Below are 27,717 nucleotides of genomic sequence, written 5' to 3'. Positions count from 1 at the left end.
CATGAGGTCAAAATTAATCTGAAGTCCGCCACTACAGTGTGCCTTATAATCAGATTGTGGTTTTGGCACGTAAAACCCAACTAAATAATTGTTTTAAAGGTGCTTTTTTTATTGTTTTTGAAACAGCGAGGACATCATGTGCGTGCTTCGACGGGAGCTAGATGGACCTTGCCCTACCCGTGCAGTAAAACCGTAAGTGTTTGCTTTGTTTTTGTACTGTCAGCATAAATTTAAATGCAAACCAAATGAAAACGACTTCAATACATTGTTTTATCTCCAGTTTCACCTGCATTTGTACGAGTGGCTCTTTTGAGACACCAAAATGTACATTTTGTACTACTTCATGCTTATAAACCAGCTACAAAGCGATTCCACATCACTTCCAAGTAATTATAGGGAACACGAGCTCATATCAGTTGCTTTAGGTTTGCATTTCAATTTATGCTGATGGTACATATCCACACATGCATAACGTGTCTCACACAGGCATCTATGTCAAAAAGGGTCTGGCTCTTAGCTTCCAGCCTTCTACACAGGCATGCATTGGCAGGCATCATATAAAGCGCATTGTTTCGAACACTGTACAAACATACTCGCACAGGCAAGGGTGTGTAGTGAGTAGTTGTCGGTACAGGTCAGTGCAAACGTACAAGTGTAGAAGGCGTAAAGAGTATAAATTAGCTTGTGTTGCTCACATACATTGCATCAAACCACAGAGCAACAGGCAGCTGGCCTGTTTCTCTTTGAGTTTATATTGCATTTGGGTTTGTAAAGTGTTTATAGTGTCAGAGTGATGGTGTTGCCTTTTTTAGGAATTTGTTGTAGAATGGCCATATGGTTTGTATGTCAGTGATTGACACTACGAGGCTTCTTATACAAGGATCTTTTATAACGAAGGCTCAGCGTTATGCCAGCTAATGATACAGGACAAAAAAAAACAAACGGAAACAATCGTTACATTTTGGCCCATGATTTACTTCAGCCTGAACTGCAGCATCACATTTCAGTTTCATCGCCTTTCAGCAACATCTTCATATTGAAGGTAGGGGTGGGCAAATGTTTGAGCTTTCGAATACGAGTAGATTACTGCACATCAACTAGTATGTATTCGGAAAGGAACATTTCAGTATTGTCGAATATTCGAACTAACCAAACATTTTGCAACAACTGACTGGTGAAGTCTTGTTACTGTTCTTCGTCTGCTAAATAAAATATCACAAATCATCAGAAGTGAGGCAACAAAAGTTTTTGAAGCAACGCAGACACAAAAGGGGTAATGCAAGCTTGGTTTTCAGTTTTGTGGTGGAAACCTACATGACAACTTGCGAGTTTGTCTTGTCTGTCATTTAAAGTGTTCTTGGCAGTCTAGTCATGTAGCTCTTATCTTTTACACTACAACCTGTGATGTTTTCCTTGCAAGAGGCCCTTTAACACATCTCAGTGGCACACAAGCTTTTTTAGGCAACCATTTATTTAGCATTTTCGCGGAAAGCTAGTTGTACAGCAGCCATTCCTTCTCGGAACGCTTGTTTGCAAACAATTGCTAATTCATTAAGTTTTTTAACAAATAGTGATCTTGTGTTTAAAACTTTACCTTTGTACATGATAGTTGTTTGCCTAGTATTTGATATTCGATGTTTACTGCAGTAGAACCCCGTGGATACGTTTTTCAATGGATCACAAAGAAAAGATGGAACAACTGGGAAAACATAATTGTGAGGAACGCGACCAATCGACACAGCTATGCCAGAAACAGCTCTGAATGGCTGTCAGTACAATTATTAGATGTTTCAGCACTCGTGCTGTGACCGAGTATGGTGCTTGCGCACGTTATAATTATGGGACATGTACAATGTTTCCAAACAGTGGCCCAGGGTGTCTACCAACCGGGAAAACCTGGAAAACAGGGAATTCTCAGGGATTTTGAATATTCTGGAAAAACTCAGGGAAAACTCAGGGAATTTGTGCCTCTATCAGGGAAAATTACTCTAGGGATGGGCGAATATATGGTATTGTTGAATATTTAATTGAATAATTCTATGTTCGTTATTCGCTTCGATTCGAATTCATGGATTCAATATTTTCGAATTATTCAGCGCTCCCGAATAGGCAGCCAAAAGCCACGGACGGTCGGTACACATCTCGGAGGCTATGCTTCACGTCATGGCTGCCATACGTCACCCATAAATCTCGAAGGCTATATGTTTTTGCATTAAAGAGCCTGAAATGTGCGACGCAGAAGAGCAGAAACGGCGCTGGCGCACAACCGAAACGAAGCGGCGGAGTCCGCATGGCCATAGTAAGTAGCGGAAATTGTACGTGAATGACAGCAACGACGGAACGCTTCGTGCCTATTTGTGCCTTTATTGCGTTTACCGCCGCGCGTAACAACGCGTTGGCCGCGGGATTTCATAGTCGCCACCCATCATCGCGTCGATAGCTGCCGCGGTTTCTTTCGCAGCGGTTTCGTTTAGTTTCGTTTTGACTCAATACGCACGTCGGCCGCATGCCTAAAGAGCTGCGTAGTGGCCATCCATGATCGCATAGATAGCGACCGCGATTTCGTCTGAAGTTGTTGCAGTGAACGGTAGTTCTGACTCGGTGCGTGCGTCGGCCGGGTACGGCCACACTAGCAGCAAGTTGCCGCGCGTCAGCGCCTTGTCGCGAAGTCCACCGTGGCAATCGCATCTCGCCGCGCGGCAGCGCGATATGGGGTCGTATTCTGAAACGTTCGCCTAGGCGAAATCAGCATGCGCGCTGATTGGCTGGTTGAGCAAATTGAATGACGTCGGGTTCAACCACCCAATCAGCTCATCCAATTTTGCTAAAACAGCCAATCGGCGCACGCCTGAAAGCGAAAAAAGAAATTTCGCCTAGGCGAACGTTTCAGAATACGGCCCATGATCTCGCGCGCTCTCGGAAAGCGGAATCACCGTGAGCGAAAAGGGTGCAATCGGACAGCGTCAAGAAATCCCTCTAAAGAACCGCAAGAGACGACAATCGTCGATTGATAACCAGGCGCGGAGCGGCGGAGGTCCGGTTGCCATTGGCTCCGTGACGCCACCCTCGTCGCTCTCGGCACCCTAAACCCCCGATTCCTGCCGCTTTTGCCGCGCGCGTCATGATGCGTTGCCGCTCGCGGCATGGCGCGGGCGTTTTTGCCGCTATCGTGGCCGTACCCTTACAAAGTCGCCGTTCATAATCGTGTCGATAGCGGCCGCGGTTGCGACAAGCAGTTGTTTCGGTTTGACTCGGGGCAAAGCTGTCGAGGATGAAGCGCACCGCCTACTGGCGAAAAAATTATCGGGATGTGCGCGCGGTAGTGCAAAGCGTGTCGGAAATGATGGCGCGCGCCGCGGCCGTGCTGCGAAGGAAGTCGCGAGGCCTCGATCGCCACTGCGAGAGCCAATCAGTCACGAGATAACGAGAATTGCAGCTTCCGCACTGCTTTTGTGCTAAATAGCGAAAGGATTTGCTCATACATTAAACTCATAAAATCGTGCTGACGTAGTAAGTATTTGCTTATTGTTTTCTGCATACCCTGATAATTCGGAAATTTTTTTTTTTTTCAGTCCCGTGAAATTCGAATTAACTAGGTTTTACTGCAATATGTGATATATACTGTTCGAACTATTCGATTCGATATTATTTGACCAAATCACTACTCGCTTCGAACCTCAAATCCACTATTCGCCCGTCCCTAAATTAGCTGTAATTTCATTGAAAGGGAACGAAAGTTGCGGTAATGGAGGGAGGGAGGGGAGGCGACGCGACGTTTAGCTGCGACACCAAATGCGTATTTATATAAAAATGTGGTGAGGCGAGAAGGTGGTAAAGACTTCGAACGCTGCTCGACGAGTGTCCCGTTCTGATCTCGTCGAAAACTTCCGAGCCGCCCCCAGAGGCACAGGCAACAGTCACCAGCGCCGTGCGCGTTCGGTGCGAACGCGTGCAAAACGCCGACGGCGTTGACAGCAGTTCGGCGCGTTGCTGGTGCTGCTGCATGTCCAAGTTTATACAGCTGATAAAACTACTATTCTTACTCCGTATAGCTATCTACTAATTTGCTATCGCAATTGATGCTTCGCCTTTCGGGTGAAACTGCGACATTTTTTTTAACATGCTTACTAAAGAGTGACAGCATCAGGCAACATGGTGTCAGCCCATCTTGATGTAAAAGAAAGTTCCGTTTCACTCAGGGAATTTAGCAACATCACTCAGGGAAAACCTGGAAAACTCAGGGAATCTGGAAATGTCAACTTGGTAGACACCCTGGTGGCCCCTTTCAACTCGTGACCACACTATTTTGCTTATGCTTCACCGCATAACACAGCTGCATTGCGGCAAAGCTGACTTAAAAGAACCAACTCCATAATAAGTGTAACGCTGCACTCGGTGGTCCTGGCCCACCGTGCGTGGTTCCCGGTAGACTTTAACTGATGCATACTTTGCTTCGGATGCTTCGCAAACTGCTCTCTGCTCATGTGCAGCACCGGGCTTCAGCAACTTTTGTCGCTTACTGCACCGTGCCGGTCGCTTACTCCAATGCCCCGGTCACTTGTTGCTATGTACAAGCTGGCTGCACCGTCTAAATTTACATGACCGCCATGTTCAAACGCAACGTGAGATGCAGGAACATTACATTGGCAACATATCAAGGGAAACATAATACATGAAAGTCAATTAGATTTAGGTTGGGTCCGCAAAAACGCGCCATAGCAGCCAGGAAAACGCAGCAGCAAGGAATGTATACAACGAGGTTCCACTGTATTCCCATTCGATTTAAAAAAAGTTTGTTCACCAATCTCTAATTAAAAGCATACATGGGCACATCCACACGTCATACTGTGGGGTGCTGTGACAAACCCGCTCGCCATCGAAGTGCTCGGAGAACTGTGGCCTCTGATTGGCCTGTCTAGGTGAACGTGGCAAGGTAAGCCAACCCAAGATCTCGCAGATTATGCTGTCTATGCACACTGGCCCTATGCAAGGAAATGTGTGGGATAAGCAGCTGACGCTTTTTTTCACTAGCTCTTCTTCTGCTACACTTGCCGAAGTAACCTCCATTCTGTCAGAAATGTCTGAGAAGTCATGTACCTGCGAAACATGCAAAAGGCTCGAAGGAACCTTCTAGCTTTTGCCAGTAGTGTATGCAAAGGTGTATTTTTCTGCAAATACTAAGAAGTAAATGCCAGTGGCAGGCAATGTTTACGTGCAATTCGCCAGTGGTCCCCAGTCACTTGTAAAATTGCATTGAAAGGCAATGTCACAAATATTGATTCAAAATAACGTTTTCAGTATTCTAATCAGAAAAAGGCATATTCTATTGCATGACACACACGGCGAAGAGCTCCATTAGAAATTGCTTACATGCCAAATCGTTTTGAACGTTCTTCCGGCCGAAATGTCTCCATGCATACATACAACTGAAATGCAGCAAGTAGTAGTGTACATAAAAATTCATGTCCTAATAGTGTGCCAAATTCTTATCAGCAGTGTGCCATGGCTTTGCATTTTGTGCATTTAGCAACAGTAGGTAATGACTCCTGTGCTTCGCTGCATATACCCGGCTGCCAAAATGTGGCTGCCGAAGCACGAATACACTCGGCGAACCAATTGTGCGGAGACGTGATGGCTGCGGTACCTGCACAGCATTTTGTGGCCACTTGGGTCATGCTTATCTTTGTTAAGCTATGTAGCCTGTTCTGCTATGGTTAGCTAAGACTGTAGAAGAATTGGTTGACTCCAGTTTAACGAGGCGCATCCTACGCGGATGACTGCAAGTGAAGCAGACTGAGCGCTTTCCGAAGCATGGAGATTCCCATAATGACTTACCGGCAGCCGCTACAGGTTGCGCACCACTTTCTCAAAGGTATCCATTATGAAATTGAAGCTGAGCACATGTGCTTTCAAAATTGCTGTTACTCCCATTCCTACCATCACTCTAAAATTAGTACTACTACCATTGCTCTAAAGCCATAACGCATTGCATACCCCCCTCTGCAGTTGTAGCAGTGGTTTTCAACAGCTTCAATGGACATCCACTTTAGGGCCGGGATGGCAAGTTTTGAGATATTCATCCCCAAAATCTGCTTAACATGCATTGACAGATCGGTGCAAACTGCTTGATGCATGCTTTTGGTAAACTGCTAACTGGTAAAACATCAGTTCACATTGAATGATTACCATATTTGCTATATTCTAATGCACACCTTTTTTTACCCAAAAAATTGTCTACAAATTCATTGCAATGTCACGATACAATGCATGTTGCCACTAGCAAAAACCTACCATCAGAGCCAGCGTTGTCAGCATTGTCATCGCAAGATTGTGGCAAACAAGCATTTCTGTTGGAGAGCAACAACAATGTGGTGATTTCAGGTTTTAATTACGGAAGCTCATTTAAAAGATAAGTTACATGCTAAGTTAGCTGCAGCACAGTCACATTGTGTCTCCAGAAACTTGCATGAATTGCAGGTTGAACTTGCAAAGTGGTAAGTTTTTCTTTTTTACTGTTCGCCTATCAGCCGTTACAGGCCGGGTCATTAGCAACATTTCTGCAATTAGGACAGTACATGAATAAGATAGTACGTGAATGAGTGAAAAAAAAAATCATTAGTGTACATAAGCGAAATATTGTGTGCATACACCGATGGTGTTTTTGTTTAGTCTGAACGTGTGGGGATGCGCGACTCTCACTCGTCCTTTGATGGTGTTTTCCCTGCATGGCTCCCTTCTCCTGTAATCCGGCTTCGCCGCGTAGCTTTACGGAGGCGGAGTTGCAGCATATTACGAGAGATGGCGCTAATGTTGCACTGCTAACGCCACCTGACGGCGGGGGAGGGGGGGGGGGGTTACGCTGACGAAAAAGGGAGAAGGCTGTTCCCTCTTCGGGTTGGGGTCAGTGAGTGATGCGGATGTCCCGCGCATGCGCCGATCCACGCTTTGCGAGACCGTCTCGTGTGGCTAGGAGCAGGGCACCAGTATGGACGAACACGGATCGTTCAGACAAGCCACCGTTCCCGTGACCGTACACATGAACGGCTAGGCGATGGTGTTATAGCATGGGGCGAACATATTCGCTCGCTATCCGGTCGCGGTGAGTCGGACTTCCTTGATATGTATCGCGCCCATGTGAATGTTCTATGCGTAGTAATTTGGCTAGCGTGCATTAGTGTATGAAAGGTGCAATAAATGCCCTTTTGACTGTTTGCACTACTGTGTTGCCGTTCCTTTGTCCCAAGAGCACGTGTGAGACCCCACAAACGTCAAATACTCTCATACATGATGCACTATGTGGTAAAGTTGAACTAAACCTACACAGGAAGACATATTTTTGTAACCACGTTTGACCAGCTTAAATTCGCGGATATATGTATGCCTAAGTATATCAGCAAGTCAACTGCGGAAAGCACCCAAGAAATTGAGGCATAGACCACCATCTTGTTCTACTTTGTCGTGCTAGCAAATACTGTTTACTATTGATGTTAAATGTGTTTTTAGTGAGAAGAAAAAAGAAATTCAACCTAGCTAAGCGCCTGCGTTCAGTGAGCTTAGGCAAGTTCAGCAAACTGAGAATTTCGGAGACTGAATCTGTGCGAGAATATCGGGCTAGAGTAAACCTTGCCACTTGACGTTGAACTCTTTCCAGTCTCTCAATTAACCGTGACTGATAAGGGTCCCAGATTGCACTGGTATATTCTAGCATGGGCCAAATTTACGCTAAATAAGCTGATAGTTTATCTGACTATGACATGGTTTGACCAGCCTAAATTTGCAGATATATGTATGCCTAATTATTTCAGCAAGTCAACCGTGAAAAGCACTGAAGAAGTTGAGGCATGGACCACCATCCTGTTTCCAATTGTATCAAAGTGGTTTAAGAAATGCGGAATATCAAAAGCAATCGACAGCTTAAAGTGCTATAGGTGGTTCCTTGTGATAAAAAGCTGTCCGAAATTGTCACGATAGACATTCAGTGTGAATAAATTTGTAGGCTGTTGATGGTAATGCACTGATTTAATAAAGCTCATTCGAAAGAGAAGGCATTATTGTTCACATAATAAATTAGCGGCAGCAAAGCCACGTCACACGTTTTTAGCATGTTCAAGTGTTTTGTGCGTAGTTGGACGAACCTTGGAAGTGTTTAGTCTAGGTATGTGCCACTGTCCAGTTCACGATGGCTGCCGAGTCGTTGAGAAATTCAAATATCAAATACAATGGACTGCATGGAGGATATATTGTGGCCCATAGTAATAAAGAGGTCTCTGAGAGTGACAAATAATAAGCATTAACAATGTAAAAAAATTTCCATTTTGTAAGGTAAATCCTGCAGGTTTCATCCTTTCCCGATTGCCAGAACCAATTAAATACAGGTGGATGTCATATTTTGGATAGACTGGTAATATATTGGTAAAATTGAATCTGCTGGATAATTCAGACTGTCGGGTCGAATAAATGACAGCCAACAGTGTGTGTGTGTTTGTGTGTGTGCTGTGTATGTACGTAATCATACTTTTTAAAACTTTTTCCCTACTGATGTAAATTGGCACCCCTGAGATGACAGTCACTTTCTTCAAAATTGCTATACAAGGGCAAATTCTAGCTTGTGAGGTGACCGAGACTGGTGCAAGCCATTTGGGAGAGCATTTTTCAAGTACATGATATTCCTGTTCATCCTTTGGAATTTTTATGAATCATTTTCTAGTTTATAATTTTTGAAATGGTCTTCACTTTTTTCAGAAGATAAAGTAGTTAAGCCACACTTTAGCTCATTGGAAAACAGTCCTTGATACCTTAACATCTTCTGTCGCTACATTCCTTTTCAGGTTATACCTCAAGTCTGGGTATTGCTTGATGATCCTCAACTATGAGCAGCGGCCCTACGCAACTGCTGCTAATGTTTCTCAGTTGCTTGGATGGTCGTCTGACGTAATCCTGCAAAAGGTACATGTGGCCTTTCTGCTGTTCACACAAAGCATGCCTGTTTACAAACTTGAGGTGAAGTGCAGTTCTCTTGGTCCTCCTCCTTGAATGTGTTCTTCTTTTCCTTGAAAATGCAATAAACAATCTACAGGGTACACTTGAGAGAGTTAGTTGCACATATCCAGAAGGGAGACAGCTGCAGGCGACACTGAATCACTGTTTTTTGTGCTCTCTCTCTTCCAGACATGTGCAAGCTAATAGAAGGTTGTAGTGTACAGAGCCCATAACTGTTAATGATGTGCTTTCGTATTCAAAGTTGTACTAATTGTAAGAAAATGTAATATGGTATTCCTTTTTGTGCCTAATGTCAAAAAAGATGGCGCCAGACAACCGTCTGACCTGGCCACATATTTTCGTCAGGCGAATGCTGGCATTGGAAGCATCCAATATGCTGCGACAAACATGAGCCAGTTTGCACAGATATTTGCTCCTACTGTCATCCCTTGGCATCTAGTTAATCTGCTTGTTATTGCAGGCAACTTGTGAAACGAAAATAATAGGTGAGCAGAAAATAGTTATTGTCACCAATGTGTGCATCATATGGCACGGACTATCGTGTCTAAGTGTGTGGCCTCATTGTGGATCGATGCAACTACCGTATAGTCTTGTGTAAGAGCCGTACCCTCAACTTGGCAGCCCAAAATTTGTAAAAAATTTCTAACGAAGAAGCAATCGCATTCAGTGCCCTGATGCAGCACGCGTGCATCAGTGAATTTTCACATGCTGCATATTTCTGCATGTCGCTACTAGATGACGAGAGCCAGGGTGTGCACAAGGTACGGGGTGTGCACAATTCGCTGGCAGTGCCAGCAACATTTGGACTAAAAGGTGCGCTCCCATGTAAGGGCTGCACCTCGTCAAAATTGTGAAAAAAAAAGTGCGGCCCTTACACGAGTCGTTATGTGGTATGCGTACGCCTTGTCTGCCTCGTCCTTGTCTGTGTTGGTTAGCGCAGTTAAAATATCCCATCTATATGATATATTTGAATGGGGTGTCTTGAATGAAAAAAGATGGTGGTGATGGGTGGTATGCGATGCGCCAAACACACGGGGGTGTTCACCTCTTTTTTGCTCTATGTAGCGCATATCGGCAAACTTTCTGTGTCATGCCAGCACTTCTTGTTCTGACGATTTAAGTTTTTACCCAGTAGATTATTTATAGTGTTTTTGTTTAGTCTGAACCTCGAATACTCTCATACATGATGCACTATGTGGTAAATTTAACTAAACCTACACAGGAGGACATACTTAAAATCCGGAGCCATGTCATTAGCATGAAACTTGTGATTTCCACCATTTCACATTAGCTGGCCAAATACATAATGTACATTAGTGCCATTGTGTTACCTTTCACAGGGTTCGTACACCTCCTTGAAATCCTTTCGAACCGTTGAATTTCTTGAAAACTGGGGTTGGGGATGAGACTTGCGAACTTTCATAGTAACAAACTCCACATCGGGGCTATGCCATGGACGCTAACGAAAAATCATCCTAAACATTTTCTTTCCAGAGTGTCACAAGCGATGCAACATGGTGTGTTGACCGCCACCAACAATAGGCGTGTTTAAATTACCATTGCCATCGTGGAGCTAGACAAAGCTAGATCAAGAAACTAAGCCGTAACACTATTTTTGTTGTTTTGCTAGCTCGTTCACATCACAATCATCATGGTTCCATTTTCAAAGCCTAGGCTCTACAAATTGCTTGTGCAAAGTAAGTGTCAGCCATTTGGCTTTAATGTGACAAAGATCTTTGGCTGAAGCCAGACACTACTGGCGATCATGCTAGAAGCTGGTTGACATCACAATGGGAAAGTCAAGCTTGAAAAGCTGCCTAAAAGTCCCCTTACCAGGTCTGGCTGTTTTGAGCTGACAAGCGCAGTGCATACAATGCGCACTAACAATTGTGTGCGCTAAGTATTGCATTTCTACGCCATGCAGAAAGAGCCTAAATTTCAAACCAAACGCTGTTGGCCCTCCTCCTTGCGGGCGTTGTGCTCCCAGCTGGAGAGTTGACATCAATTGCACAACTGCACCTACGTACATGGCCATGCTGTGTTGTCATTCATAGTGACATATGACTTCGAGAATTATTCAAGGCAACATCAGTTATTTGTTTAATCTGCTGCGTCAATAGACCAATTGATGTTTAGGGAAATAATAAAACATACGAACTGAATGTATGCGTGTTCTTGTTTTACTTCTTACCGTAGCAAGAGAGATGTACCTTCGGTTTCGTCTGCTTGTTCCTACGTCGTGCAGTCGAATGCGCAGAGAATGAAACTGTAATTTTCAGCCATGTTCCAGCGCTGGGATCATGCTCTTTCATTCTCTTGCGCCTGCCTCAGCGCTCTTGACCGTGGCACTGACTTATACTGCTAATCAGGGGTTCTCGTGCGGAGCGCGCAAAATGATCCACTACGCGAAACAAGGCAAGCGTAACAGCTCGCACGCGGGACCGTCACTCGGCAAAAACACAAGCAAAAAAAAAAAAAAGAAAGGCGGGGCCGTGGCGTATCCGTCACGCGATCCTCCGGCTCCAGAGTGGCAGGAGGCAGGGAAGGAATTTCGCTTGCGGAGGCTAGACGGCGCAAGTCAAGAGTGTATCGGTGATCTTGGCGATCGATGCTTGCTTCGTGAAATAGTGGATTGACAACAATCCAAGTATTTTTATATCTGCTATTAATGAACTAATGCCTGATGAGGGGCCTTTTAAAGAGCTTGAAGCATGTATGGCACTCGGCAGCTGCTTAGTTGCGAAAAATAGCTGCTCCTGAAATTTGGCCTTCGACATCCTTCAAATCCTTGAATAGTTCTTGTATATTGAGTCGAATGTTCTGTACAAACCCTGCTTTCGGGTTGCCCATACATGCATATGTTGATTCATATTGTTTTTTTACGATGTTAAAGGGAAACAAGGGGAAATATGTCATAGTTCTTGACGCTTATGGAAGGCTGACAAAAGTACAGGGCACATATGTTCTCCTCTATGCTAGGTGCAGTACGCTCATTTCTTGTGATTTTCTTTCATTGTCCTATTTTAGCTGGAAGACAAACGGATCCAGTTTCCAACACTGGTCCTCAAAAAAGAAGAGCATCTCTCCCTTTTCAATCAAATGGCCAGGTAAGACTGATGGGGAAAGCTTGTACCTAGTTTGTAGAAAACTAAGTTTCCACTTTTGTTTCCCTAATTTACAGTTATGAAGTTCCTGGTGTGAAGATCCACCGACAGCTGGCTCGACAGGTTACTCTGTTTCCCTTGCAAAAGTAAGAAATGCAGCTTAATACTGATAGGGGGCTTTAATTAGTCTAGAAGGTGATGTCTTCTTTTATTTTAATTGTATTTGGCTCTACATTAGCTCTCTTACGGACCAACCCCGGCTAAGGCGTTGTGCTGCTGAGCACGTGATCGCGGGATCGAATCCCGGCCGCGACGGCTGCATTTCGATGGAGGCGAAATGCAAAAACGCCCGTGTGCTTGCATTGTAGTGCACGTTGAAGAACCCCAGGTGGTCAAAATTAATCTGGAGCCCTCCACTACGGCATGCCTGATAATCAGAACTGGTTTTGGCACGTAAAACCCCAGAAAAAAGAAGAAGCTATGTTATGTGAATGTTTATTTGACATGGAATTCTTTGCTTTGCTTTCAAGTGCTCTTTGAACAAACAAGGTAGCAATAAATTTGAGAAGGATAGAAATTCAACCTTGCTGATGTGACATACAGCAAGTGAAGCACCAAAAATACATGGACAGAGTTGTGTTGCATTCTCCCGCTGTTCGTGTGCTTATTTTTTATTCTATTTTATTTTATTTAAGTTTTTTGTCCCACTTTACTTGCAGTAAGCTATCAGTCTTTGAACATAATGAAAATATGGCATTTTCCTAATCGTTGGAAAATTGGACTTGTTTTAGTAGTCTGTAATACTATGCTCATGGAAAAAGTAAAGTACAACGCATCACTGATAGCAACTGAACTCTCAGCCACTGCATGTCAGTGACATAGCAGAGGATGGATTACAGTTACCAGTTACTGCCGCACATAAGTAATTGAGCAATTATTAAACTGTAATCTTTATTTTTACATTACTTTCCTTCTAACCTTCGTTAATATCGCACAAATACAGTAAATAGCACTAGCTGGCCTGGTTCTTCACACGTTATCTTCACTAACAATTGCTTCTAAAAATTTTTGTCAATAATCTTTCCTTGTTTTCTTCTAAACATATTGAAAACTTGCTTCATGTGCACGCTTAGGGAAAGAGAGTTGTTGTAACAAACCAACACTTAGTGTCATTGAGTAAACACAATCATAATTATGCACAATGCTCGCAGACTGGGTCCTCTATGATCTCGGGTTTTACTTGCGAAAACCACGATTTGAATATGAGTCACGCCGCTGAGGGGGGACTTTGGAATAATTTTGACTACCAGGGCAGCTTTAAAGGGCCTCCAATTCACGGGACATGGACGTCTTTATAATTCGCCTCCATCGAAATGCTGCCGCTGCGACCGGGATTTGATCCCACGACCTCGTGCTTAGCAGCGCAACACCGTACCTGCTAAGCTATCGTGGCGGGTGCGCCTCGGAGAGAGGTATGCTGTAGCACCAATGAAAAGGTGAAAAATTGTCCGTAAGTGATGACATGGCATCAGTGTCCAAGTGGCCATTGCTAATGAGCCAGAGCAGGACCAGTTCATTTCGTAGGCTAACATATGATTGACAGTTAAAATGACAAAACAAATACTGAGTGCCCGGGTTTGCCCCCTCTGAACATGTACACCCGTGAGCAAAAGTATACTTTTGCTCACAGGTGTACATTTGTGACGCTGCTGCGTTGCGTGACTGCAGGCATCCTACTGTTGTTCCCACCAAATTAACTGGTTACATGTAATCGGTTACTGAAAAAAATTAATTGAATTACAGTGAGCATTACCGTTTCTAAAAGTTATGAATGACAAAAGTGCCAAACACTGTAGTATTCGTTACGTACAAGTTTAATCAGCGGTCAGACCTGCCGCAATGGCCCAGGAGTTTCAGCTGCTGAGCAGCAGGCACATTTGTGATGTTAACCAGGGCTATAATTGATCAGCAACCAAGCAGTCCACTTCTGTACGTTTTGCAATGGGGTTCTCTTTTCTTTCTCCGCCAGGCAGCTTTCTGCACCACACTTTAGCTTCACAATTGATTTCTAAATGAGTCCAAGCTCTAGGCTCTTTAGTTGTGCTTCCTTTTGTTGCATTTATGCTTTAGATACACTGATGGTATTTCAAAACTATAACATGGTTGACATGAATCTTTTGTTCTGGTATAATGCTTTGTAGTTTCATCTAATCAAAACTGTGTGCGGCCATAGATAGGCAACTTTAGGAGGTGGGCAGCTGCTAGAAATTTTGCGAGGTGAGCAACCTTGGCTTCGACCTCATGCATGAGTTTTTAGATCGAGTGAGGCTGAATGGCTTGCCAAGGACGAGTGGTGAGGTAGTTTATCTACTGCTGCTCAGGTCTACACTGCGTACATGTATAGTACAAAAGCAGTGGAAGCCTGCTGAATGACTGTTTTCATTAGGCATTATATTTAATTTGCTGTGCAACAGCTTTCAGCAACCTGTATCAGCAGCATCAGATGTTAATGCATGGAAAACATGCAATTTCATATGTAGCGTACAACACTATGGAAGCTACACAGAAAGTTTTTTCATCGAATTGTGTCACTGCATGCATTTTGTGGTCGAGTGGCTTTTACACTGTGGGAATCCTCGGGTCCCATAACCGCCGCACGGGCAGCAAATGTCGCGTCAAGCGCATGCGTGCCATGGAGAGTTGGGAGAGGGGAAACTTTCCTTCCGCGGGCGGCACGCGGGAATCGCAAGCGCTATCAGCGCCCCCGGGTTGGTCACGTGAGATCCCGCTGATATCGCCCGGGTCTCTTTGGTCTCCAGCAAGCGGCGACGGCGGAAGTCTCCGCCGCCGCTCCCGTATTCCCTCACGTGGTTAGTCAACCGCGTTCTTGCCGCGGCAAACGCCGCGGCCCCCCCCCGTATTCCCCAGTTAGTAAGTCGGAAGCCCTTCTTTAGCTAGTGTATTATTCTCTTCGAGGGAACCCTCAGCGATGTCAACTATAGCTAGCTGGCCTGCTCGAAGTGTTAGTTGCAGTCGTAATAAATGCTTTCCGAGTGTACACGTGGTTGTCGTCTATTGTTTCCTCTAGCTTGTACAGGACCGCGGCTGATGCGCCAACCGCGGGGCTCGGTGTGTCGAGGCAGAGGGCCTTTGGCATCCCCCCATATCCCGACAACATCCAACTCGCACTACATGGCATGTTTGTAGCACCTTGCCTTTACTTTTTGAAAGCCAACTACAATGAAATTTAACTTTGGCTAAATTGGTTGTAAATGTCCTCTCGAGCAATGAAATTCATCACTTGAATTATCTATTTCCAAGGCTAAAGTTATTTTTCCTTTAAAAAAATGATTGGCGGCAGCTTGTCACACTATGCGCAGAAAGTTCGTGAATAAATAGGTTGACAGTTTATACACTTATATCGGCGCACACAAAATATCAAGGGGTTTATGTACTGTTGGTTAGCCTACTGAAATATTTTGATCTAAAAGTAAATGGGATGGTTCTAAAAGGCAAGCTTTAATTGCTATATCCTAATGGTACTGCGTGCAGTTATGGGTTGTGTCATTATCTTATGTTTGTACTATTCATAGCTTTGCAGCACCATTTTTGGTGTGGAATAGGTAAAAAATGAAAATTTCAGCAGTTTAGAATTAAGATAGCATGAGACCTGCCATGTCCCAAGAGCTATAAACAGCAGCAACAAGTAACTGTCAGAAAAGATTGGCCTTGTGTTATGTCTTGTGTTTTGAGTGTCATAGATATACACTCGATCCAGATATGTTGAATTATTGTCTCAAAAAGGAATGCATGCCTTTTACTGCCCCCAAGAGCTCGAATCGCCCCAGGCACACCCGAAATAGCCCTGAAGGTCTGCCAGTGGCGTATCGGTGCTCGTACTGTGACAGGTGAGGGCAGGTGCACACGTCTATAATTAATGCATACTGTGACCTATGACAGTGGCCTCCTATTCTTGGTACGCTTGACCGCCTAATAATGCTGTATTGCAACTAACCTGACTTTTGGGAACTGGCATTATGCAATGCTTGACCTTTTCCATGCTTTCTGCACTTCAAAGCCATCGGTGAGGATGACAAAGGTGAAGTCGACGACATAGCTGACAGCTGTGAATCCTGTCAATGAAAAGCACGGCACCGAACAGCAGGAAGCTTGGTAGCAAACATCGGAGCGGCTAGACCTAGCGTTGCCGCGATGGTGGTTACAGCTGATAGTTGACAAGCATGCAAGACCGCCAGTTTGAGGCTGCAAGATAATCAAAACGGCGGCAGGCGATGTCTTTGTTAATGTGGTTTCGGACCTGTGATCATGGCTGAAAATTGTAAAATCGGATGGCAAAAGGTTTCAGCATCCACACGAACGTCCGAATTATCGGGCATGTACAAAAAATCTGTGAAGTGTATCGAATGCTGTGCCGTGCTCCTGCAAGTACCCTTCTCTTATTGGTGTCACATACAATTCTCACACCTTCCAAAGTATTCAATACCAACGAAACAGCACTGTTTCGACAGATGCTGTCAAACAAGACATTGAATCTGAAGGACAGTACATGTGCCTCGGAGGTAAAATGAGAAAATGGCTGTCACTGCAAGCGGCTGTTCGTTATCGGGAAAAATTGCGACGCTGTTTCAAGAACACAAAAGGCCTCACAATTCGATATGTGTTACACGAAAAAGTGTGGAGGACACACTGTATTTTCACTGAGTGGCTCCAAGTATGGGAGGCCGAACCGGAGATGTTTGCGTTGAGAGTTTGTGTTCTTGTGGACCAAAGGTTTCTGTGAATGGTGTTTTAGGGTTTCTCAAGTGGCCACAACGAATCCAACCCCAGCTCTCATTTGGATGGATTTCTACATTACAGACTTTGCACTTTGTGTTTAACAAAACCACTGCACGCTACATCCACACTTTTTCCAGTCTTTGCGGAAAGTTCATTGCGGCAGCAGCACGCAAGACTGACGATTGTGCAATTTGTAGGTCTGTGCTGAACTAGTTCATTTGTGCTCGCAGGGTTATACTTGAGTGACAATGAACTCTGATGTTCTGCAAGCTGAAAGCCACTTTCGAATTAAGTGCGAGTTCACACTAGCAACTCATGCTCGCAGAGGTCACAACACCAAGTTGGTCGCAAGGCCTGCAGAGCAACAAGTCACAAAGTAATCAGTTGTGGTAGCTTTTGTCAGTGGTCACTCGCTCACTGCTTGATTTTTCAGTCATGTGACTAGAGCTGTAAAGCAGGTGAACCAATCAGCGGCACAGGAGCAGGACATCTGTATTCACTTATGCTTATTGTACGTGGCGATGGCTGTGCAAGCGGACATTAACAGTACCAATTGGGAGATATTTCAGTGTTGCGACAGGCAGGTATCACTAGCCGGTGTTAGCATCAGTTTGCGGAGACTCGCTCCTTGATCACCAGTTGTGGACTTCAGTCAATCGCCGGTGTAACTGCACCCTAGCAGCGTCCATCTGGATTGACTCGTTGCTGACGCATAATTGGTTGTAAATGGTTCGTTGTAACGACCACACGAGGCATGTACACACGCAATTCACAGTACAAGTGCATTGATGGTGGCACAACACATATTCATACGAACTGGTTTACTTCCATGCTGGGTCCATTTATACCTTAAGCTGAATATAAATGTGATCTCTGGAAGCTGTCCGACATGTGCGGAGTTTTCAGATAAGCTCCACATTGGCATACCTATTTCATGATCCCCTTCAGTATGTCTGGGATCGACTGTAATTGTGAGATTACACTCTACAGTGCAAAGTAGGTGCTGGCAAGAGCCAGACTATGGGATAATGTTAACTGTGCATCAACATCATGCCCAAGGCAACCTGATGTTTGTTAACACATTGGGTGCATCGAGGTCATTAGATTTCCACATTGTTACCACAGGCAGCACGGCATTACCAGTCCCCTTGTTCTGATCAGGCACCTTCTAGCACCTTGTTGCGAGCCCTTTTACACTTCGCATGTGTGAGTCTTCCGAAACACTGGGTTCTTCCATGAACATAGTTCTTCTCGTGAACTAGTTTTAATTAATTTCAAATTTTACAGTCTAGATAACTAGCCTATGCTAGGGAGTCTACATTCAAGCGCTGTTTTAGGGTGGTGACAACCTTTGTAAGGGTACTTGCCCCTGCCAGCTAAATTGGCGGGTAAAATTTTCCGCCAAATTATTGGAACTGGGAATCAAAATCGCGAAAGACCATCCGACAAACAACGTTTTTCGCAACCCTTGGTCACGTGAAACTAATCCGCTTTTTTAAATAAACTTTGGCCTCAGCAGCCAGAGACAGATAGCGTGTCTGAGCGCAGTACATGGCACATCTACGTTTTGATTAAACAGGCTTCTAAGCACAGTTTTATTACAGCACACTTCGAAAAACGCCCTTTATATTGTGTGTATAAGCGTAAGGCAACGACAGTACTTAATGCGGTTCCTATTCTTGGCGTGAGATAATACTACCACGAGCACGCCACCGTGCCTCATAACTTCTAGCTTTATATGCTATAGAAAAAAGTAAGTTTGTATTAAAATAAAAGGAAAAGGCAACTGGTATATTAAAGATGTATGCAGCTTTCTTGTGCGCATTGGTGCAAAACTAAATTAAAGAACTTTAATAGGTCGCGTGCCAACATGGGTATATCAGAGCGTGACAGAAAAAAGCAGGAATGCGCCGTGAGATTGGGAATCAAAATTTTGGTGTTGTCACCACACTAAAACAGCGATTGCATGTAGGCTCCCTAGCCTATGCATTCATGGAAATGATTCTCAGTTTAATTACACAGTGCCTGCAGTGTGCAACAGTTTGTAGTACCACGGCCGCTGGATAAAAAAAAAAAAAAGGTGTGGCCTGCCGCGTGCATCGAAAACGGTGTGATCCGCCGCGGCGCCACATGCCGGGGGCTGTTGTCTGGCATCGGCATAGCAAATGCATCAGGAACGCGCTTGGAACGCCATCGCGCATGCAAGCCAACGCGTTCCATCCCCGTCAGCTAGCGCCGTTCAGCCCAACCAAGCAGCCGACAATGCAACTACGGTGGTCATGTTCGCTCCCATAGCAGCGCGCCCAACGCGGCGGGCCGCACCTTTTTATTGCGATAGCAATTATATGGACACTTCAACTGGATTTCTGCCGTCGCCGTGAGGTTCCCTATAGATAAAATCTTCGCCGCGGGCCGTATGCCCGAGCGGAAGCGTGCAGGGACGCGCGCTATCACGGAGAGCGAACGCACTCAATAACCCACGCGCAAGCAAGGAAGCGGGAAGCCAGCGCCGGAAGGAGCGCGGGGGGGGGGGGGGGGGAGGGGGAGGGCGGGGGTGCACTTCTACTCTGCCAACAACCGCTCTCGTCGCTCGCCCGCATCGTCTCTTATCTCCACACGGCTCTGACCTTTATGCGCCGTGCATTTGCCGCTCAGTTTCCGTTGAAGCGATAGACCGTACGTACCTTCGCCCGCTGAGGCGTATGCACTCGCTGCCAGCGTTTTGACAGTCTGCAGTCATTCAGTGTGATCTATTCATGTTTGTTTGTGCATGCTTGTTCATTCAGTTAGTAATAGTTGGGCCACATTTTCCAACGCACGCTACACATGCAATGCTGCCCGGATCGGCAGTGCAGCACTACAGCTGTGTCCCTTCGCACGCGCTGCCCACGGGAAGCGCTTCTCATCAACACCACCGTTTCACACGCGCCTTCTCGTGGTCATCGAGTCTCTCTTCATGTCGGTCTACTTACGCCGCAGCACACCTGCTTACTTAATCAGCTCATGTTTACTACAATTCATATTGCTACCAAAGCCGCTCACCTTACTTCGTATAACATTGCTGTGTTGCTATCGCATTAATTGCTTCGCCCTAGGGCGAAACTGTGACATTTTTTTTTAACACGAAAGTGTTTTATGCCGGGGTCCACCAAGACTTCACTGACGTATTTCCGTCACGGAAATACGTCATAGAACATAATACAAAGAAAGAAACCAGAAGAAAAAGTTCCACAAAAATGCAAAATTTGGGAATCGAACCCACGACCTCTCGGTCCGCGACGATAGATCGCCGAGCGTTTAACCCATTGCGCCACAAACACATTTGCAGAGAGCTACACAGACGCGCCTTATATATCTAACACTCCTCCGTGTACCCGCGCTCTTGCTCGGGGCGGTGCCGCCGCCTACGAGCAGAAAAGAGAAGTACTGCATTATGACACTAACGCGCACCGACAGTGAACGCTTCGGTGGTCTCTGCACTACGACGCCTCGATGCCAGCATTCGAAGGGACGCTGGCATCAAGAAGCACTAACAACGCCACCTAGGTGGTGGCGTTCACCGTACTCAGCACAGCGGAGCGAGGCCTCCGCAATTAGCTCTGAAAATGTTTCTGAAGTTGATCGCGGAGGCTGCAATTACGACGCGCTGTACGCGCTGATTTGACTCGGTGACGATTCAGTTACGTGCTTTGTCTTGCGCGTTGTATTAGTGTGTCAGTTACGTGCTTCGTCTTTCGCGTTGTGCTAGCGTGTGCATCGTAGTGCAGCTTCCATATGCACGACGGTTGCTCATGGTCATCGACGTTGGTAGTCGTGATGGAGGAGACGTGCCACCAGGCGTCAGCGTGGGTGCATCAACGCCTAAGGGCGCTTTAGCCACAAAACACCAATAGACATTATATATCAATGTGCAATAAACATTACACTACTTCTGTCAAGACACGTTTCACTTTCGTGTTCTATACCGATTCCTATATAAGAGGGATCAACCACTTTTGTTTTTTTTTTTTTATCCAGCGGCCATGGCAGTACCAACAGTGACATTGTTGCCTGTGATGTACAGCACACCTCAGGATTTTTTGCACACTGTGCTGCTGTCAGCTTGGACTTGGTTTGACTTCACCGCGTTATTAAAATAATTGCTATGAAAACGCCATTGTTCAGGATCACTGGATGCCTAAGTGCTCTGTAACACCTTTTACCGAGAATACCAAATATGTTAATGCTACAGCAGCTGTCGTTCAAGTTTACTGGCATATTCATAGCAGCAGATAAATGGTCTGCTTGATCATAGCTGCTTCTAAGCATGACTTTTTAAGCTTTTGCGAATATCATAACGAACTGATTAAATATAGTAATATCACTCGCTATAAGATAAACCGTGTAGTTGAAATTTTTGCAAAGCTGAATAATTCACTTCAAGAACCTTTGCTTCCAGTCCGATGTATTCAGTGCACTTCTGGGGTGAAACCATGTAACAATTCTATTCAATTTTTTTCTCTTTTCGAGCTTTGTCGGCGGTCTGAATAGTCCTCTGCTTCTAGATAGAAAGTGCTTTCTGTCTAAAGCACTTTTGTTTGTATGGTGCATGCGTTTTTCCTTACATTATCACCAGGAGCATCCAATCATGCGCAGTGCAGGATAAAAGGAATGAAACCGAGGGCTAGAAATCTGCATTTATACCATCCCTGATGAACCGAGTCCCTTTGTGTTTTTCCCAAAATAGTATACTAGACTTGTGGATATGATCTTGCCTGCTTATTTAACCCTTTCAGTGTCACAGTTGTGCCTGTACATTCCACGTTTCTCTCCTGCCATGTCACTAAAGAATGCATAAGTTCTCTACTCTTTCCACACGGGTATGTGCAGTAACACGAAGTTGGCGAGCTTTTAGGCAGTTCTGCCACCTGTTGCATATTGATAGAGGCATATTTTCTCCTCTCTGTGGGTTTTCTCAGTGTGGATTTTTGTTAGCGGCTGTGGAAGGCGTCCCTTCATGGGCATGTTTGTGGCACACAAAGCGCGTGCGTCTATAGATGGGAGGGATAACTCCCCAACTTTGTACTCTACTACCGCAGTGATTCTACATTAAAATATTCATGCTGTAGCGTAAAGTTGCCACTCTTGTGGGTTTCTGCCATCTGTCCTATGTTTATAGTTTTTAGTGTGGCCGCGTGTTCGCATTGAGATCTATGCTCCCGCAGGACCTTTAACAACTGTTGATTGTAGTGCTCTTCTGACTGTGAACATGAGCCAGGCTCGCACTCGTAAGAGGACAGCTTGTCATCCGAGCACAGAAAACTCACTGCGTCAGATTCTGACCCTGACAAGCCGGTGCCATTGCGGAAACGTGCGCCGAACATAGGAGTGTGAGGACCATTCCAGGAGTGCATTTACTATTATTTGCTTCATTTTTTTTTTTACTTCTACATAACCAAAAATATACCGTTGTTTCCGTTGTGTCACCTCCAAGAAAACCCAACACTAAAAAGATTGACAGGTTCACTGCGATGTGGACCACAGTGGTTACTTTGCTTCCACAGTTATGCGGGGCTTTTCTGCAGGGCGCAAGAGCTAGAAACTAGAATCCAACTGAGGGAGAAAATTCTTGTTGCTTCTGATTTGACATGTCTGAGTGTCATCACTCTGGAGAAAGCTTCGAAAATGCATAACTCCCTGGTCACCCAACAACAGGGTACGACACACCAGAGGAATATGACAGATGACCCAGGTTGGGTTAGGTTAGAAATTCGGACACCAGAAAATACTTCTGCAGTAAACATGTTAAAAGGGATTTCGATGTTCCTATCTAAAGCAACTTATTTTGTATCGTGCATGCGTATTCCATTACATTAATTAAAGGATTACTGACCAATGTTCAACTTCATTGATTTTATTTTTTGTTTCATTAAATGAAGGTCCTCGACCTTAATTTTAAGCCTTAGATAAAAATACTGGCAAGCCACGGAGGGCCCTGAAAACAGCCAACGACCAAGACTCGCATCATAATTCGGACGCCTTTGCTGCACCGCCCCGTAACTCAGAACCAATGTATAAGGGCATCTGAGATTTTGGACACTGAAACCCTTCATTTGCCGATTTTTTTTTGGCCGTTTTGCAGGTGCTAAACAGCAATTAAAGGGGCCCTGAACCACTTTTTATCGAAGTGGAGAAAGGCATTTGAAGTTAAAATAGGCTATTTCAGAAATACTTTGTCGCAAGAAGTACTTCAATGCGTTCAGTAGAAGCAGAGTTATTGGCAATTAAACATGGCTTTCGCGGTGCTTCCGCTCCTTCTTCAATGCCTTGCGCTGCTAAGGCTACAGCAGAGCGGGGCATACCCACAAGGCTCCGCCTCTAAATGTCACTGTGGCGCGCAGTTCAAATTTGACTTTTGATTTTAACGTAGATGCCAGTACTTACGATTATGACGCCTCTAACGCGAGCTGCAGTGTGCTTAGCCAGTGGAATCGTGGCGGTACCTTGCGGCGGCCACGGTATCTATGCTCCATAGCAAACGGTACATGCAACTGTAGTGCGTATGCACAGCGTTTGCTTTATGCACAACAGCGCTTGAGTGCGTGGCTGCGCTCAAATGCTCCAGTCTGAGCATGCTAAGTGGAGCGGACTGGCTTTGTCCTTCACCAGCTTGACCGACGAAGCGCATTCTTTGAAATGCTATCAAATTGGCGGTATTGTGTAGCACGTGCAATGTAGGAAAAAAAAGGACAGAATTAAGAGCTCTAACTTCCAACTGATCTTTATTGATTGTCAGGCAATCGTGGGTACGTGTTGAAAAAGTGATCCGACTTATCAACCATGCAGTGGCTCTGGGTAGCCCCTTTTTGTCTGTGTTCTTTTTGTTTGGTGTGCATATAAATCATGCTCATCTGCAAATAAAGATCAGTTAGAAGTTAGCACTCTTTACTCTTCTGTCCTTTTTTCCTACATTTCGCGCATTGTGAACCACGACCAACTCGCCCAAGCTTCTACCATAATAGGCTATCAAATAGTCTGTGAAGGCGTCTAACGAGAAGCTGCCAGGAGTGAACGCACACCCACAAGCGTGCATGTGGTCTGACCAGGCGTTCTTCTTGATTGACGTCAGCTATTGGCCAATAGTAGCCACGTTTTCCGTACGCTTTATGACGAAATAAAGTGTCCAGAAAAGAGTGAGGTAGGTGGCTTCTGTTGAAAAGAGAGCGTTTGAGAGAAAAATGACTTCACGCTCCACTTGCGAGCTCTACGTGTCGCATACGACTGCAATTACCTTGGCTAAAATGTTCACAGCAGCGTACGCTAGCCGCGGACAATGTTTTTTCACCAAGCCTGAGGGATGGTTGAGGACCCCTTTAATGGAAGCCACCATTGCCGCCATTTTGATTATCTCGCAGTCTCAAGCAAGTACTCTCGCACGCCAATCCCCTGGCAGCTGTAGTAGTCATTTTGTGCTGTTGTTAGGCCTAGCTGCTTCAACGTTCGCTATCAAGCTTCCTGCGGTTTGGTACCATGTTTTTCATTTAAAGGATTCGCCGCTTTTGGCAATTGCGCTGACTGTGCCTTTGTCTTCCTCGCCGATGGCAACGTAGCATGAAAAGCACGGCAAGAGTTGCTGTACCTGTATGTTGCATAATGCCAGTTCCCGAAAGTCAGTTCTGTCGTGGCGTCATGACGCAGAATGTGGTCTCATAAGAACAGGACATTATGATGCTCTGACAATTGCTCCAGCTGACACTTGCTCCGGCTTGCACAGGTCGCTTCCTATGCTGCTAATCGTTGGTGAGGGCCAATGTAGCAGCATGGCAGACAACCAAGCAAGCCGGAGTAAGCATCCAATCTCCATCTCCCACTTGACCTAATATGGGACATTGCCACATAGCTCATGTTCCATACAGTAGTCACACAAGTGCATTATTTTCGTCACCTGAAGTGCAGCATTCAGGGACTATAAACTTGGGTTGTGCCTTTTTCGTAAGCTAATCACGGAAATTGTTTTACATTTTGTTTTGTCTCTGGGGATGTTTCACAATGGCATATCAGTCTGATCCTGCTAGAAAGGATCCTGCTAGTGTATTGTGCAAGTAATCTGAAAATTCCTGGTTGAAATATCAGTATGCATACCTTCAAACACTATGCTGCCAGTGTATTAATTCATATATGAATGATGTATTCAAAATGTCAGCTGCCAAATACAATAGATTCAGGGGCCTTTGTAAAGCTGGCTGGAAAAGCAGCTTTTTTTTTTTGCGCTTGTCATGTCATTCGTTGTCACCTTTACTTGGGAGTGCGGAGAGTTGCGAGCATGCGCTACTCTCGATGGAGGAGAGAGACTGGCGGCACGGCAAACGAAGATTTAATATATACAGGAGACGGTGAACACACGCGACACACAACACTAAAACCACAACTAAACAACTAAAGGCGTGCAAAACTAGACATAACTCAGCGAAAATGCTTATTTAAAAGAACATCCAAATCTCTAACTAAATACAACACCACTAGAAAACCACTATCTCATTTCCGGAGCCTAGCTCCGCCTTAAAGTCTCTCGGTCAGTCTTAGCTTTTCTCGCCAAAGTCTGGCCACCTTGGCCCCGGCCTAACTGCGTCAGAAACGGGATCGTCTCTTACGGTAGAGTGTACTAGAAGCTTCTAGTACACTCTACTTACGGGCCGCCGACTTGAAGCTCCTCTCGTCGGGTCCAAGTCGCATTCATTCGGGGCGTCGTTACTGCAGTAGATGCCGACGACTCGCGTTGCCTCCTTTGTCGGTGGTGAGCTCGTCGGTATCTCGTCGGTGGTGCGCTCATCAGCTCGTCATTGATGGCGTTCGCCGTAGCTTAGGCCCACCTGCCTAGGCCTAGCGTTGGGATGCGTCGCAACTTCTTCAGGAGTGCCGACGTGTCGTCCCGAGGAGAATCAAACGTGCCGGTCTGCCGCAGAAGGGGGATCCTCTCTGGGGTGCCTGGTCCTGCCGTGAGAAGCTGCAGCCCGTCCAGGAGCCTCGCCCGAACTTGCCGAGGTCGACGGCCACACCTTGGACGGCCAGCGTCGCGGACTCAACCAGACCCCCAAGTCTCCCGTCGCCAGAACATAGCTGGAGATGCGACCTTCCTGACCCGGTGCCACGTTGAAACACAACGGACATCGCCGTTCATCTCTCGACTATGCCTCGGTTCGTGCGCCTCGCGCGCTCGCGCCGTTCCGAACACCGTGCTTCACGTGCTCTTCTTTTTCGCGCCACCGGCGGCCTCTTACATGTGACATTCGTACATTCCTTTTTGTAAAGAAGAAATGCTGAAATAAATAAATGAATTAATGTCTGTGGAGTGCATTATTGTATTGACCCTTTTCGCGGAGCAGTTTTTTTTAGAGAAACGAGATGGCGCTCACGGCGGCACGCCATACCTCTCCTCGGCGACCGCGCACGAATACGAAACCATTACCGCTTTTGTGCGATCAGCTGTCGGAAATGCAACTGAGTTTTCGCTAACACACTGTGCTCCAATCATGCTAGATTGAATCATATGGATTGAAGACGTGTGCAGTAGTTGGCTGCAAAAATAGGGACTGGCATGTTAAAGGCAACTCCGGCGATTTTTCTGTGTCAACGGATGTCGATGAAATTTGCTGGGTATGTTCCTCTGAACACTGCCGTCATGTCCTAAAGAAAGCAGGCTTGAGAGTTGCGCAGATGTTTTACAATCGAATTTAATTACCTCGAACACCCTATCTTACCTCCTCCTCAGTTACAGGCTACATTGTGTATGACGTCAGGAGTGTACCACGCACAGCGTGCCGGGATCATGCAGACGACAGCGATAGTAGCACCACCGTGGACGCGAGCATGCAGAGTCGACGATCGTGAGCTAGTGTTTGGCGTGAGATGTTGCTATCGCGAGGAGTTGCGTTCCCTGTAGACGGGCAAGTAATGGGGGGTGGCAAGCGGTGTTGCGTTGTTGGCTGCACGAATTTCAGCCCTCGCCATCTGCAAACACAGTTTGAGCGGATGCCGATCACATTCAGCCGAGGTTAAGCCTATCACAGTGGCCGAGTTCGTGCATCTGCTGCTGGCGGACCTGAACCACTGATATGAAGCTAATTAAGCCATTAGGATGAAGAAAGCTGCTTCTGTAGTTCAGTTTTTGACCATATGGATTTGAAATAAACCATTCCTCATTTCGTACAGTGCACACACAAAAAGCTGGAGGCAACGACACGATGCGCAATCAACGTTGCCGTTCTCGAATGCAGCCAGTCGCACTGGCCGGCGCTTCCCCAAATGAAATGCGACTACGGACATTCATTGGTGTATTTTTACCCATTGTTATGCTGACTATTTATTTAGCTTACAAGGTGCACTGTCTGCCTCGTATCCCAAATGGGCAGCAAGCAGAGGCCCCTTCGATACAGCATGCGTAAACAACCGTCTCGTTCAGCTGCCAACGATGTCGTACTTCACGGCATTGGCGTTTCCGCGAGATAACTATGCGTTCTCTAAATGAACGATCATACGCGCAATGTCCTATTCTATGTCTACTTTACGGAACACTAATTGTGTGCATGACAAGAATACGAAGAATGATAAGCAGGTTGCACAACAATGCTCCTCTATACTACGGTCTCCTGCTCGCTGTTTTCGAAGGTGTGTGGTCGCTCATATCAGCGCAACCCAGAGTGATGTAACAGTGCTTACATGCACAAAATCTGCGTGTTTTGATATGTTCTGACATTAATTGATGTCACCGATGAGCGGCTATCTCAAACGAACGACGAGTGGTCGCTGTACCTCCCGATGTAAACAAATACACCGATCG

General features: G+C 45.6%; 1 protein-coding gene across 1 annotated transcript in view; it reads left to right on the top strand.

Annotated features, from left to right (window-relative positions):
• The window catches only part of LOC119444752 (uncharacterized), an 87,618-nt gene that overhangs the window by 49,470 nt on the left and 10,431 nt on the right, over positions 1 to 27,717 (top strand). The window contains exons 6-9 of the mRNA XM_049664729.1: positions 127 to 192; positions 8,829 to 8,946; positions 12,028 to 12,107; positions 12,182 to 12,250. Of these exons, the coding sequence (XP_049520686.1) occupies positions 127 to 192; positions 8,829 to 8,946; positions 12,028 to 12,107; positions 12,182 to 12,250 (333 nt within the window). The remainder of the gene's footprint in view (positions 1 to 126; positions 193 to 8,828; positions 8,947 to 12,027; positions 12,108 to 12,181; positions 12,251 to 27,717) is intronic.

Source organism: Dermacentor silvarum, chromosome 3 (genome assembly GCF_013339745.2).
Source record: "Dermacentor silvarum isolate Dsil-2018 chromosome 3, BIME_Dsil_1.4, whole genome shotgun sequence".
NCBI lineage: Eukaryota > Metazoa > Arthropoda > Arachnida > Ixodida > Ixodidae > Dermacentor > Dermacentor silvarum.
Note: the sequence above shows the minus strand (reverse complement) of the source record. Positions and strands in the feature narration are given on the sequence as shown.